The sequence below is a fragment of the Stegostoma tigrinum genome, chromosome 38, assembly GCF_030684315.1.
Source record: "Stegostoma tigrinum isolate sSteTig4 chromosome 38, sSteTig4.hap1, whole genome shotgun sequence".
Lineage (NCBI taxonomy): Eukaryota > Metazoa > Chordata > Chondrichthyes > Orectolobiformes > Stegostomatidae > Stegostoma > Stegostoma tigrinum.
In genome coordinates, this window is record NC_081391.1 from 22819029 (window position 1) to 22834804 (window position 15776).

The 15776-nt window shown below is 48.9% G+C and overlaps 1 protein-coding gene across 1 annotated transcript in view; it reads right to left on the minus strand.

Moving 5' to 3' along the window:
• Window positions 1–298: 298 nt before the first annotated feature.
• LOC125447199 (SH3 domain-binding protein 1-like) overlaps window positions 299–15776 on the minus strand; it is an 86832-nt gene continuing 71354 nt past the window's right edge. The window contains exons 15-19 of the mRNA XM_048521413.2: window positions 14788–14885; window positions 11289–11430; window positions 9761–9918; window positions 7033–7569; window positions 299–1007 (exon numbers count right to left, since the gene is read on the minus strand). Coding sequence (XP_048377370.2) covers window positions 952–1007; window positions 7033–7569; window positions 9761–9918; window positions 11289–11430; window positions 14788–14885 — 991 coding nt within the window. The 3' untranslated portion in view covers window positions 299–951. The remainder of the gene's footprint in view (window positions 1008–7032; window positions 7570–9760; window positions 9919–11288; window positions 11431–14787; window positions 14886–15776) is intronic.

Genomic DNA, 15776 nt, shown 5'->3' on the forward strand with positions numbered 1-15776 from the left:
CCCCGTATCCTGCATTACATCACTCTAGAAACCATACACTATTGGTTGTAGAGAGTCTCTGCCTCCCTAACCGGTTCTTCCTCTCACCCATCCCTTCCTCCCACCCCAAGCCGCACCCCCATCTACCTACTAACCTCATCCCACCTCCTTGACCTGTCCGTCTTCCCTGGACTGACCTATCCCCTCCCTACCTCCCCACCTACACCCTCTCCACCTATCTTCTTTACTCTCCATCTTCGGTCCGCCTCCCCCTCTCTCCCTATTTATTCCAGTTCCCTCCCCCCATCCCCCTCTCTGATGAAGGGTCTAGGCCCGAAACGTCAGCTTTTGTGCTCCTGAGATGCTGCTTGGCCTGCTGTGTTCATCCAGCCTCACATTTTATTATCTTACTATTGGTTGTAAAGTGTTTTGGAATGTCCTGAGGTTGCAAAAGGCACCACAGAAAGTTTGCTCTTTTCTGGATCACCGAGCGTGATCAACAAATGGCCCAGGTCTCAGGATCATCTCTGGGAAGTCTACTTCTCTCCATCGCTTCATAGCAACACAGGGGTCATTTACAGTTGGGGGGGCACCTGTGTAGTCCTGGAATATTCCACATCAAACCCCCTTGGTCAAATGTTCAAGCTTGTTTTTGGCGCAGATGTTGTTGGATCTGTGGTGTGTTGCCAACCTCCCCTGTTGTGATCTCCATTCTCCAGTTGTATTTACATTTCTTTTTCAACCTATTGCCTGCGGCAACAGGATCCCTCCTCTCTTGATGGACACAAACTGGCCAAACAAAAAGGAAGATACAAAATTCTGACATCCTCTTGTCCGACATTGTTGATCAAAGGGCTAGCCAATGAAATGTCTAGGTCGTGACCTCTGCTACTGACCAATGAAAGGGCTTGCCAATTAACTATCCAGGTCTTGACCTCTGCTGCTGGCCAATCCCACATTTGAATTTTGGAATCAGCATTGCTCATTCATGTTCTCTGTTGTTGCTGGTTGTAGTTGCTCGTGGGATCCTACAGGGAAAACAAATGAATAATTTACCCGGAAATAGTAGGAACTGCAGAGACTCGACTCCGAGATAAAACAGTGTGGAGCTGGAGGAACACAGCAGGCCAGGGAGCATCTGAGGAGCAGGAAAGTTGATGTTTAGGGTCGGGACCCTTCCTCAGAAATAAGGAAGGGGGAAGGGAGCTGTGAATAAATCGAGAGGAGGAGGGGAAGAGCTTGGGAAGGTAGGTGGGATGGTGATAGGTGGGTGCAGGTAGGCAGTGGTGGGGATTGGCCAGTGAAGTGGGAGGAGCGGATTCAGTGGGAGAGAAGATGGACAGGTTGTGTCAGGCAGGGATGAGAGGGAGGGTTGGACATGAGGTCAGGCTGGGGTTGGGGATGGAGATATTTTGAAACTGGTGAAGTCCACGTTTAGGCCATTGGGCTGTGGGCTCCTGAGGCAGAACTGCTCCTCCAATTTGTGGGTGTCTTTGTGACTCCGGAGGAAGCCCAGGATGGACATGTCATCCAGGGAGTGGGAGGAGTTGAAATGGTTGGCGACTGGAAGGTGTTGTCGCTTGTCACGAACAGAGTGCAGGTGCTGTACAAAACAGCCTCTGAGCCTCCGCTTGGTCTCACCGATGCAGAGGAGGCCACATCAGGAGCAGCGGATGCAGTAGATCACATAGATGGATGTGGTGGTGAACCCAATCTGATCTGAAAGGATCGTTTGGGACCTTGGATGGAGGTGAGCCGGGAAGCTGTAGGAACAGGTGTAGCACTTCCTGCAGTTGCACGGAAAAGTGCCAGAGGTGTTGGGACTAGTGGGGAGTGTGGAGTGGACAAGGGATTTGCAGAAAGAGTTGTCCCTACGGAAGGCAGATAGGGCTGGGGAAGGAAATACTTCCTTAGTTGTGGAGTTAAATTGCAGGTGGCGGAAGTGGTGGAGTGTGATACATTAGAGATGGAGGTTGGTGGGGTGGTACAGGAGGAGGCTGTTCAATCCTTCAGCCTGTTCTGCCATTCAATTAAATTGCGGCCGATCTGTCACTTAACCCTGTCAACTGCTTGGTTCCATAACCCTTGCTAATCTCAGTGTCTTAGAGAGGTATAGCATGGAAGCAGACCCTTTGGTCCAACTCTCCATACTGTCTAGATATCCTAAATTAATTTGGTCTCATTTGCCAGCATTTGGCCCATATCCCCCTACACATAGGCATCTGGTTGGGTCTTTTAAATGAGGTTGTTGACTTGCTGGCCGAGCTGGCTAGTATTCGTTCAGATGTTTCATCACCATGTTACATAACATCATCAGTGAGGCCTCTGATGAGGCAATATTGTTCTACTCTGCTTCGAGTTTATACTGTTAGGTCTCTTATGGTGAGTTGTGTCATTTCTGGTTATTTTTTACATTTGTTTGTATATGGGGTCTAACTTCACATGTTTGTTAATTGTATTTTGGGTTGAAAACTAGACCTCTAGGAATTCCTGTGCGTGTTCCTAAAGGCCTGTTTTCAACCTGTAGTACAATAAACAAACATGGAATTAGACCCCATATACAAACCCATGCAAAAAATAACTGGAAATGACACAACCCAACTCATCACACCGGGGATTATAAACTTCAGGTGGAGTAGAACAACATCTCTTCATCAGGGGCCTCACCGATGCTGTTACTGAGCATGGTGATGAAATGTCTGAACAAAAACAAGTCAGTTCGGCGAGCAAGTCGACAACCTCACCCACAACCCAAGCTACAAATCTTCAAAAGATCCTTAAATACCTTTTAAATGTTGTAACTGTACCAGTCTCCACGACTTCCTCTGGCAGCTCATTCCATACACGCACCACACTTTGTTGCCTATTAGGGCCTTTTATATCTTTTCCTTCTGGTCTTAAATCTATGCCTTCTAGCTTTGGATCCCCCATCCTGGGGAAAAGACCTTGGCTATTCACTCTATTCATGCCTGTCATGATTTTATAAACCTCTAAGGTCACTCCTCAGCCTCCAATGCTCAAAGGAAAATAGCCCCAGCCTATTCTGCCTCTCCCTGTAGCTCAAACCCTCCAACCCTGGCAACATCCTTGTAAATCTTTTCTGAACCCTTTCTAGTTTCACAACATCCTTCCTATAGCAGGGAGACCAGAATTGCACGCAATACTCTAAAAGCAGCCGAACAATGTCCTGTATGGCCGCAAACATGACCTCCCAACTACTGTATCAATGCACTGACCAATAAAAAACCTAAAAATCTTGCTGTTGAGGTTTTCAAATGACCCCCAATATCTTTTTGGGTGGGGGATAATTCCAGATTGTTGCTCTCCTCTGTGTTGAGGAAGTGCTTTCTGATATCATGCCTGAAGAGCTTGGCTTGTGTTTAAAGATCATACTCCACCCCCTCCTAGTTGTGGGCTCCCAACCCCTAGATCGTATAGTTATCCAAAAATGACAAAGTGCTGGAGAAGGTCAGCATGTCTGGCACTATCCAGGGAGTGAGAAAATCAGAGGTAACGCGTTGAGTCAAATCTGAAGAGGAGTCATGCTCAGACTTGAAATGTTAACTGTTTCTGTCTCTCACCAGAGATGCTGCCAGACCTGTTGAATTTCTGCAGTGTTTCTCTGTGTTTGTTTCAGCTTTCCACCATCTACAGAGTTTTATCTTGCTCTGAGCAGAAGTAGTTTCCTGCTATCCACCTCATCAACTCCTTCGATCAGCTTGAAGTCTTGGCTTAAGATAACTCCTTCAACTTCTTAACTGCATGAGAATAAATGTGGTAAATAAACCCTGTAAAAGTTGTGGCCCAGGAGCTAGTGCTGCTGCCTTGCAACATCAGGGACCTACGGTCAATTCCACCCTCGGGCAATTGTCTACGTGGAGTTTGCACATTCTCCCTGTGTCAGCATGGGTTTCTTCCCACAGTCCAAAGATGTGCAGGTTAGGGTGGATTGGCCACACTAAATTGTCCATAGTGTCCAGGGATGATTATGTTAGGTCAATTAGCCATGGGAGATGGAGGGAGTGGGTCTGGGCGGGATGCTTTCCGGAGGGCCAATGTGGACTTGATGGGCCAAATGGCCTGCTTCCGCACTGTGTGGATTCTATGATGATTGCACCATTTCAAAGACTATGTACAAAGAATAGCCATTAAACTTTTCTTACAGCACTCTAGAGAAGTCATATTTCACTCAAGGATATATAGGTACTGGAAGATTCTTGTGACTGGGTCTCTACCATTGAGGCAGGAGGCCTGGGTTCAAGTCCTACCTTCCCCAGAGGTGTGTAATGAAATCTCTGACCTGGTTAATTAGGAAAATGTATGGTAGAGTCACTGAAGAAGGGACTGAGCAGACTTATAAGGTTGATTCCAGAACTGGGATTGGGGCTGTTTTCTCTGGAAAAGGGAAGTCGACTTAAAAGCACTCTTTGGAATTATGATTCCAGAGGCTAGCTGTTGTGAAGATGTTTCTGACAGTCAGAAGAATAGAAGTGTGCTTCTTGGATATGACGGTGAGTAATAAAATCCAGCAGGGAGGTCAGAACCTCTGAGAGAATGGTAAGAATACACAATCACTGGATAATATGAAAACCAAAACTAAACAACTGCGGATGGTGGATTATTGGAAACAAGAAACTGAAGTTGCTAGAAAATTTCAGCAGGTCTGGCAGCGTCTGAGGAAAGGTCTGCTTCAGGTCCAGTACCCTTCTTGAGAACTGATTATGCTGGGAAAAGATGGGTATACACGCTGAAGATGGGGTGGGAGGAATAGGCAGGGATAAACGATAGGTGGAGATGGAGCACAAAGAGAGAGAAAACCGTTGGACAGACAAAGGAATGGATTAAGGTTAGTGAGGGGGAATGAACAGCTGCTAATGGGGACCGTTAGTGGCTGACAATGGGTTCACAGATCACAGAATCCGTACAGGGTGGAAACAAGCCCTTCGGCCCAGCAAGTCTACACTGACCCTTGGTTCATCCCACCCAGACCCATACCCTATAACCTAATCTATACATCCCTGAACGCTATGGGGCAATTTAGCATGGCCAATCCACCTAACCTGCACATCTTTGGGAGGAAACCGGAGCACCCGGAGGAAACCCCCGCAGACACGGGGAGAATGCGCAAACTCCAGACACAGTCGCCTGAGGGTGGAATTGAACCTGGGTCCCTGGTGCTGTGGGGCACCAGTGTTAACCACTGAGCTAATGCCCCATTGTGTGTGGCAGCAGCCCATGTGATGTGGGGCTTGGGGTAAGGTCATGGGAGAAGATGCTCAAGCCCTAAAATTGTTGAACTCAATGTTAAGTCCAGAAAGCTGCAGCGTTCCCAAGCAGAAATCCCTCGAGCTTGAGTATCATTGGAGCACTGCAGCTAGCCCAAGATAGGGATGTCAGCCAGGGAACAGGGTGGCGTTTTGAAGTGGCAGGCAACTGGAAGCTCGGGGTTAGTTTTGTGGACAGAATGTCTGTGAAGCAGTCTGTACTTTGTGTAGAGGAGACCCCACTGTTAGCGGTGAATACAGTAGACTAGACTGAGCGAGGCACAGGTAAATCACTGCTTGACCTGGAAGGTGCGTCTAGGACCTTGGATAGTGAGGAGGGAGGAAGTAAACGGGCAGGTGTATATGTACAGGCAGGATAATGTGTTGAGGGTGCCGAATGAACAGATAAAGGAGAGAGCAAGGGAGGGATATTTTGGCAGGATGAGATGAGTTATGATGGAGGAAGATCAACCAATTATTCCAAATGCTTCTGTGCTAAACACATGCAGCCTGCTGTACTGTCAATCCAACAACAAAAACCACATGCATTTATACGTGTTTATATGCATTTATTTCTACACATTTATATGGCGGCTTTCAGAGATAGATCCTGCAGAGAGATTGACAGGAGCATGGCAGGGCAAAGCTGACACTGTGCCAAAACATGAGACACAAGGACAGGCATCTGAAAGTGTGGCCAGAGAGTTTCTTTTTGGTAAAGTGTGTCAGATTGGCAGAGAAGGGATTTCGGAATTAGGCCAGAATTTGATCAGGTTGAGGGGCAGTAATTGTAATGAGGTCAGCCAGCTAGACCTTACTGAATCCAAGTTCCCTGAGTATTGTCTGCTGTTCTGGTTGCCAGTTACAGCAAAGATATTATTAAGTTGGAGAGGGCTCAGAAAAGATTTACCAGGATGTTGCTGGGAATGGAGGGTTTGAGTTAGGCTGGATGGGCTGGGGCTTTTTTCATTGGAGTGTAGCATGTTGAGGGGTTACCTTATAGAGGTTTATAAAATCATGAGGAGTATAGATAGGGTGTGTAGCAGGTGTCTTTTCTCAAGGGTGGGGGGGTGGTAATTTCAAAACCAGGGGCATATTTTTAACATGAGAGGAGAAAGATATTTTAAAGAAAGCAGAATGGGCAATTTATCTTACATAGAGACGGTGGTTCGTGTGTGGAATGAACTTCCAGAGGAAGTGGTGGATGTGGCTACAGTACAATGTTTATAAGACATTTGGATAAGTACATGAATAAAAAATGTTTGGAAGTATATGGCCAGGCGCAGGCAGGTGATTTAGTTTGAGATTATGGTCAGCATGGACAGGTTGGACCAAAGGGTCTGTTTCTGTGCTGTATGACTCTATGACTGGGGCTGTTAGTCTGATCCTATCAGGGACTCCTGGCTGATATAAAACAGTGAGTGAGAGGGATATTGACCCATTGGATGGCTGGCTCAGTGAGAGGCAGTGATGTTGGCAAAGGCTACACAGCTTTTGTGCTCCTATGATGCTGCTTGGCCTGCTGTGTTCATCCAGCTCCACACTTTGTTATCTCTGTAAAGGAAGGCTGATTGGTAATGGGACGCTGGCCTCCGAGGAGGTATTTCAAGGGGGTGGGAGGTGGTCGCAAATTTTGGGTTCCACGCCCAACAGGACGAAAAGAAGAAAGACACTGGCAATAGATTGTGGATGGCCCCTCACCGCCGCGCCCACCTGTAACCCAATCTCGTTTCGCCACCACCTCCACCCTGTGTCAGACAGACCGCTCCTCTGGGGGTTCCATACTTACCACATTTCTTCCCAGATGAGGATCCGTTCACCTCCGAATTCACTCTCGAAAGCATGGTTGGGTTAACGGAATGAACCCGACTTCGGGGTAATGGCTGAGGCAGCTGGTACCACTCAACCTGGAAGCAACGAGGCTGAGGGGGAACCATTTCGGTGGTGGTCCTCTGCAGCTCCCTGACTGGGCCCCCGGAAACTCCCTGCTGGGTGACCGCTTTGGAGTAGGTTGAATCCATGCTGGAAGCTCGCTGGTGGATGTGAGGGACAGGAGGAGGGGGCATGGATGGTGCCCGCGCTGACCCTGTAGTGGCTCGCCGCGTGGTGATGGTTTTGTCATCTCCTGGCGCTGAGAGGACAGCTCCAGCAGGAGGGTTCGTTGATAAGCCCCAGGTAGGATCGGTGCTGACTCTGCGGGTGAGACCTCCTTTCTCATCCACTGGCAGGGTTAAGGGGGCACACACGGGGCTCGATGTCCATGGCAAGCTGGCTTTCGGTTGCTGCGGTGGAGGGAAGTTTGGCCGCGTTAGTGCTGGTTTCTTTGCTATAAAAGGAGAAAAAAAGAAATTTATTCATTTCAGCATGTGGCCTCCTTCCCTGAAGGTCTGCACTTTCACTAGCACTGGAATCTGTCCTGACAGTAAACATACACACACACACACACACACACACACACACACACACACACACACTGATTCTGTCACACATTCTTCTTGCACACACACACACCTCACTATTTACACTCACACACCTCATTATTTACACTCACACACCCTTTGTGCACATAGGGTTCACACACACACTCTTCAGATTCCCATTGAACAAACACACACACATACAGAAATACAATGAAATGTTTCATGCACAAACATGTGTTGAATACATAGATACGCACACAGTCTTCACATTCTATACACCCACTAGTCCACACACACAACACGAGCAAACAAGGTACATGGAATCCCTGCAGTGTGGAAGCAGGCCGATTGAGCCCATCAAGTTCACACCAACCCTCTGAATATCATCCCATTCAGAGCCACCTCTGTAACCAATAACCCTGCATTTCCCATGACCAGTCCCCCCTACTCTGCACATCTTTGGACTGTGGAAGGAAACCAGAGCACCTGGAGGAAACCCACGCAGATCCGGGGAGAATGTGTAAATTCCATACAGACAGTCACCCAAGGGTGGGATCGAACCTGGGTCCCTGGCACTGCGAGGCAGCAGCGTTTGCCTCTGAGCCACCGTGCCACATAAGCACAGTCATTCTGATGACCTGGTATTGTGCGCACACCCCCTCAAACTCCCTCAAACACTCACACACGCACTCACTCACTTTCACACAAACTGAATCCCTCTCTCACACACACTCACACAAACTGAATCACCCTCACACACACTCACTCTCAGACGTTCACTCACACTCACACAAATTGAATCACTCTCACTCACTGTCACACAAACTGAATCATTCGCACACTCTCACTCTCTCACATACACTCCCACACTCACTCTCATACTTATACACTCCTACACAATTAAAACTTTTTCATTGATTAAAGATTGAAGAACATTTTAAGTTTGTTTAATACATCCTCATCAGTGGTGTGAACTTTTGATCTTTTACATATAAATTCTGTGGATGTGAGTTTGCTCGCTGAGCTGGAAGGTTAGTTTTCAGATGTTTCGTCACCATTCTAGGTAACATCATCAGTGAGCCTCTGATGAAACACTGGTGTTATGTCCCGCTTTCTATTCCAGCTCAGCGAGCAAACTCACATCCAGAAACTCAACCTGAGCTACAAATCTTCTCAAAACTCGCTAAATAAATTCTGTGTTCAATACCTCTCTCACTAACACCCGAAGAAGGAGCAAGATTCCGAAAGCTTGTGTTTTCACTAAAACCTGTTGGACCATAACCCGATGTCCTGTGATTTCTGACCTTGTCCACTTTCACATTCATACACTCACAAACTCACTCTAACACTTCCACAATCACTCTCACACACACACACCCTCACTCTCACATTCATGCACACGAACGCTCACTCTCACACTCAAACACATACTCACTCTCACTCACACACTCACTCTCACACTCATACATTCCTGCGCTCACACACACACTTATAACTCCTGCACTCATTCATACACTCCTGTTCTCACTCTCACACTCATACAATCTTGCACTCACTCTCACACTCCTACACATGCATGCTCACTCTCACACTCATACATTCCTGCACTCACTCTCACACTCATATACTCCTGCACTCACTCTCAGACTCATAAATATGCACGGTCACTCTCACACTCATACATTCCTGCACTCACTGTCACACTCATACTGTCCCGCACTCACTCTCACACTCACTATTACATACTCTGTCATAAATAACCCGATCAAGTGCACATTCTCACTGAATTGTACTGCAAGTCTGGAGATCATTTAGCTTCGAACCATCTCGATAACCCTGCAGTGCCCTCTCGTTGCCCCAAGGCCCTGCAGACCTCTCCCTTTCTGGGATGTAAGCAATTTTATTCCAGAGGAGGTCTCAGTTAAAGCTCACTGTCCCTTGATATGCCACACAAACTGCTCAAGCCTTGTGCAGGAGCTTTCCCCAGAAGTGAATGCAAACCCAGAAAGAAGGCAATCTCCCATCCCTCCACCGTTCCCACCTCACGCACATCAGGTTATTGTGAAAAGTCCTTGTTCTGATTTTGCTGTGGCCTACCCTTTTTCCCTGAGTGACTGGGTGACTTGCTGATGGTGGTGACAGTCAGGCTGGATCCGGTCACTGCTGGACTTACATCCACTTTGCTTGGCTCGTTGCTGGAGGTGGAGGGAGTTGACACTGATGATGGAATGGAGGGATTCTCCTCGTTTACAGACCTGGGGTTAAAGAAGCAGGCTGGAGATGAATTGTGACCCTGTCGGGAAAGATCAGGCTAAACGAAAGGATGATTGTGGAGTCTTCCTGTGCGGAGGTGATCACCACCATTCTTCAATTGCAACAGTCACTTCAAAAAGCATTTATGCAGTTGTAAAGAGCTCTGGAACATCGGCAAGGTGCTATATTAATGTAAGTTCTTTCTTTCTGTGCCTTCCCAGATATTTTCTTAAATCACTGGCCTAAATTTGGCAACACACCACCAAGTGGCAGAAATGAATATGCAAAATACAGCTCCAGGACAATTTTATTCCAATGAAAGGTTGATAGAAACACTCTCCAATTGGGAACACTTTGGAACAAGTTTAAAACAAGAGACAAAATTCTAACCAAATTTTAAAAAAGTGTATTTTATTGCAGCCTTTGTACATTGCATGTGAAGTGATTCAATCAGGGGTATAGGGATCATATAACAAGTACTCTCACAGTAGAATCCTTGATATACATTGCATTCTGTAACAATCTTTTTATCAACAGGATGAAGAAAGCTGGCAAGCTCCGTCGTATTAATGATTTTAAAAGGGACCTAAGGGGCAACATTTTCCACACAGAGGGTGGTGCGTGTATGGAATGAGCTGCCAGAGGAAGTGGTGGGGGCTGGTACAATTACAGCATTTAAAAGGCACCTGGATGGGTACATGAATAGGAAGGGTTTGGAAGGATATGGGCCAAATGCTGGCAAATGGGATTAGGGCAGATTGGGATGCCTGGAGTTGGACCGAAGGGTCTGTTTCTGTAATCAAAGGCTAACTCTGCATGTCTCTCCATTGATGCTGCCAGACCTGCTGAGTCCTCCTAACAGTTTGTGTATCTAAGGTCAAATTGCTGAACGGTTTCAAGAGGGAGGGTTAGATACAGTTCTTAGGGCTAAAGGAGTCGTGGGTATGGGGGAGAAAATGGGAATAGGAGACTGAGTTATATAATCAGCCATGATCATATTGACTGGTGGGCCAGGCCTGAGTGGCCAACTCCTGTTCTTAGTTTCACTGTTTCAGTCAAACTTTGCCTGTTCTGAAAAAAAAGTTCAGTTTCTCTCCACACAGCCAACCACATCAATGCCTTGCATTTATATAGCACCGTTAACTTCTCAAAGTGCTTTGCATAATAAATGAGTAAAAAGGTGGTGAAGGTGAGTGACCAAAAGCTTGGACAACGAAGCAGACTAAAGGGCATATCTGAAATTCAGAAAGCAGCAGAGAGGTTGAAGGAGATAATCCCTGAGTTGGGGATGTGGGAGGCCAAAGGCATGGACTCATGAAAGATGGAGCAACATAAAACTGGAGATGTGCAGGTTAAATTCTGATGAACTTACTCTTCCCTTTGTGTTGTGATGTCTTTAACAGGGGCAGGGCTGATCTGAGCCTGCTGTGTCGAGGCATTCTCCGGTTTTGGTGATGCACAAGTGGAGGACTGGAAACTCGGCCCAAATTTTCCAGACACGCTGAAATCTAAGTCTGTGACAGAGCAATCACAATGTCAACAGTTTCTGGAGACCCGAGCTAGCACTCACTCAATGTCGAGCAGGCCACCTCATCCCAGTGGATTGCACCATTTACTGTGTTAGGGATACCTTTGTAAACAGTCAGACACACAGGAACTCTTCAGGAAATGCTGACCCAATACACACCCCGTCCCCGCACTGGACCCCCTGTACACACTGACACACTCCCCCCCCCCCCCACCCCGGACCCCCTGCACATACTGACACAATCCCCCCCCCGGGGACCCTCTGTACATACTGACACAATCCCCCCCGGGACCCTCTGCACATACTGACACAATCCCCCCCCGGGGACCCCCTGCACATACTGACACAATCCCCCCCCCGGGACCCTCTGTACATACTGACATACTCCCCCCCGGAACCCTCTGTACATACTGACACACTCCCCCCCGGGACCCTCTGTACATACTGACACACTCCCCCCCCTCCTCCCGGGACCCTCTGTACGTACTGACACACTCCCCCCTTCCCCCCGGGACCCCCTGTACATACTGACACACTACCCCCCCCCCTCCTCCCGGGACCCCCTGTACATACTGACACACTACCCCCCCCTCCTCCCGGGACCCCCTGTACATACTGACACACTACCCCACCCCCCTCCTCCCGGGACCCCCTGTACGTACTGACACACTACCACCCCCTCCTCCCGGGACCCTCTGTACGTACTGACACACTCCCCCCAGAACCCCCTGTACATACTGACACCGCCCCTCCCGGGACACCCTGTACATCCTGACACACTCCCCTCCCCACCCCGAGACCCCCGTACACAGACACACTCCCCCCCCTCCTCCCGGGACCCTCTGTACGTACTGACACACTACCCCCCCCCCTCCTCCCGGGACCCTCTGTACGTACTGACACACTCCCCCCAGAACCCCCTGTACACACTGACACACTGCCCCCCCCGGGACACTCTAAATATACACTCCCCTGGGGACCGGCCTGTAAATACTCACACACTCTCCCAAGGGACCCCCCCCTGTAAATACTGATACACTCCCTCCACCTTGGGGACTCCCCTGTAAATACTGACACACGCCCGCTCCGAGGACCATGATGTAAATAGTGACGCACGCACTCCCTCCCTCCCTCACCCTGCCCCACGGCCGGGGACCCCCCTGTAAATACTGACACACTCCGCCGCCCCCCGCCCTCCCCGAGGACCCCCTGTAAATACTGATACACTCCCCCCCTTCCCACTGGGGACCCCCATGTAAATACTGACACACTCCGCCCACACTCCCCAGGGACCCCCTTGTAAATACTGACACACTCCCCCCACACTCCCCAGGGCCTCCCTTGTAAATACTGACACACTCCCCCCACACTCCCCAGGGACCCCCTTGTAAATACTGACACACTCCCCCCACACTCCCCAGGGCCTCCCTTGTAAATACTGACACACTCCCCCCACACTCCCCAGGGCCCCCCTTGTAAATACTGACACACTTCCCCACTCTCCCTGGGGATCCCCCGTAAATACTGATACACTCCCCCAGGGACCCCCATGTAAATACTGATTCACTCCCCCGCCTCCCCCCAGGGAACCCCATGTAAATACTGACACACTCCCTCCCTCCCCCACCCCGCCCCACGGCCGGGGACCCTCATGTAAATACTGACACACTCCCCCCACACTCCCCGGGGACCCCCATGTAAATACTGACACACTCCCCGGGGACCCCCATGTAAATACTGACACACTCCCCCCACACTCCCCGGGGACCCCCATGTAAATACTGACACATACTGTTTTTATTGACATGTCCTCTAGGAATTCCCATTAAATACTGACATACCACTGGAGCTCGCTATAAGCAGCGACAGACACCCAGAGCCACCTAGTCACAGGGTAGTAGACATTGTATGAATACTGACAAGCTGCAGCAGATCCCTTTAAACACTGACACTCATTTATTCGCAAGTGGTTCAGGGAAATAGGGAGAACATCAGGTGTGAAGTGCTTGCCTGACAGCCTTGGACTGTGTTCAGGGTGAGGATACCATTCTGTTTGAGTACATCTATTGCCCAGAATAGGAAGGACCTGTTTCTACTTCCTTCAGATTCCATGGTGAGTGAGTGAGGCAATGCGACAGAATTATCACCCAGTCTGTCCTCAGTAAACTCAGATCCCCCTGCTGTTCCCCTCCCTGAGACTGTCTGTTTGGGAGCAGTCAGCAGGTGGCACTGTCTCACAGAATTACACAGCATTCTCTATTACTGCATTAAAATGGGAATCTGGGTTCAGACCAGACCAAGGGAGCGCAAATCTAGAGAGGCTGGGGCAGGAGCTTTACAATGCACAGCAGTACCTGTGGAGGGGTTCACTACACTGTCCCCCCATCAAACACTCTCCAGGACACTCAGGACTGCTCCTGAGATGCTGCTGGGCCTGCTGTGTTCATCCAGCCTCACATTTTATTATCTTAAAGCTACCTCTACACTGTTTCCCGCATCAAACATTCTCCAGGACAGGGACAGTACAGGGCTAGATACAGAGTAAAGCTCTCTCTACACTATTCCCCCATCAAACACTCTCTAGGGCAGGAACAGCATGGGGTTAGATACAGTGTAAAGCTACCTCTACACTGTTTCCCGCATCAAACGCTCTCCAGGACAGGGACAGCACAGGGCTAGATACAGAGTAAAGCTCTCTCTACACTGTTCCCCCATCAAACCCTCCCAGGACAGGGACAGCATGGGGTTAGACACAGAGTAAAGCTCCCTGGCGTTGTGTGGCAGCAGTGCTAACCACTGGGCCACTGTGCTGCCCCATGTATTTCAATAAGGGCATCTCTCATTCTTCTGAACTCTAATGAGTATAGACCCAATCTAACCAGCTTCTCCTCAGTAAGACAGTCCCTCCATAGCTGATATCAGTCGAGAGAACCTATTCTGGACTGCCCCCAATGCAGCCTCCCTTTCCTTCGATTCCTGGTCCAAAGCTGTTTGCAGTAATCCTCCTCTGGCCTGACTGCGCCAAGAACGTAGCAAAACCTCCTCACTCTATACTTCATTCCACAGAGTCATAGAATCCCGACAGTGCAGGTAGAGGACGTTTGGCCCATCGAGTCCTCACTGACTCTCCGAAGAGCATCCCACCCCATCCCCAACACCCCGCATTTACATGGTTAATCCCCCTGGCCTGCACATTCCTTTCGAAGTAAAAGGCATCGCACACGAGGGTGAAATAATTGCACTTCGGAAAGGGGCGCTGGTGCAGAGGGATGTGAGAGTGGAGGGAACAGGGGATCCGTGGATACAGATCCTGAGGGAATCTCATGGAAGTGAGAGCCGTTACCTTCTGGGAAGATGCTGTGCGCGTTCTGGATGAGGGGCTCCATGACTGTGACAACTTGGACGGAAGAGGCTGAAGCCATGTCCATCAGCGACACTTTCCTGCAGCAAGAGAAGAAGGCCAAAGCTCGTTTTTCTTCTCTTGGACTCTAAAAGATTTCACGTGCGCAATCTCGTCCTCCTGCAGAGAATAGCTCGCACCTTCATCTTAAACAGAAGCTTGGCCACTTCCTCATTAAGGAGGGACACGCTCCTCTGAGGACAGCCCACCTGTCGCAGTGTGTGGCAGCTAACCTGTGCACAGCAAGATCCCATAACCAGTTAGCTGACAATGACCCAGGCGGTCTGTTTTTGCCCGAAAACAGTTACTGGTTGAGGGGGAATGGTTGGCTTGGGACACAAGTAATTTCTGCCCAGTTCTTCTTCAAAAAGGTGCCACTGGATCCAAGAAAAGCCAGTTGTTCGACCTCTGTTGTGAGTGATGGCATCTCACTGACCCCGGTGCCCCAGTGGGAGTTTCATCCTGGATCCCATTCCCAATTTTCCCAGGTGAATCGCAATCCCATGAAATTCTGGATCAGATTCAAGAGATTGAGAACTGACCTGTGAGAAACACGTATATTTTGTTTTTTAAAAAATGTATCCATTCATCTGATGTGGGCATCATCGACTAGGCTGATGCCCACATCCTGTGAATGATTAAACTAAAAACGGCCAGGCCAGCCTTTATTGCCCGTCCCTAATTGCCCAGGGGGTCGTTAAGAGTCAACCGCATTGCTGTGAGTCTAGAGTCACATGTAGGCCAGACCAGGTAAAGATGGCAGTTTCCTTCCCTAAAGCATGACCTAATGGTATTATCACTGGGCTGTTAAGATCCGGGTTCGAATCCTGCCACAGCAGATGGTGGAATTTAAATTCAATAAATATCTGGAATTAAGAATCTAAAGATGACCATGATTCCATTGTTGATTGTTGGAAAAACCCATCTGGTTC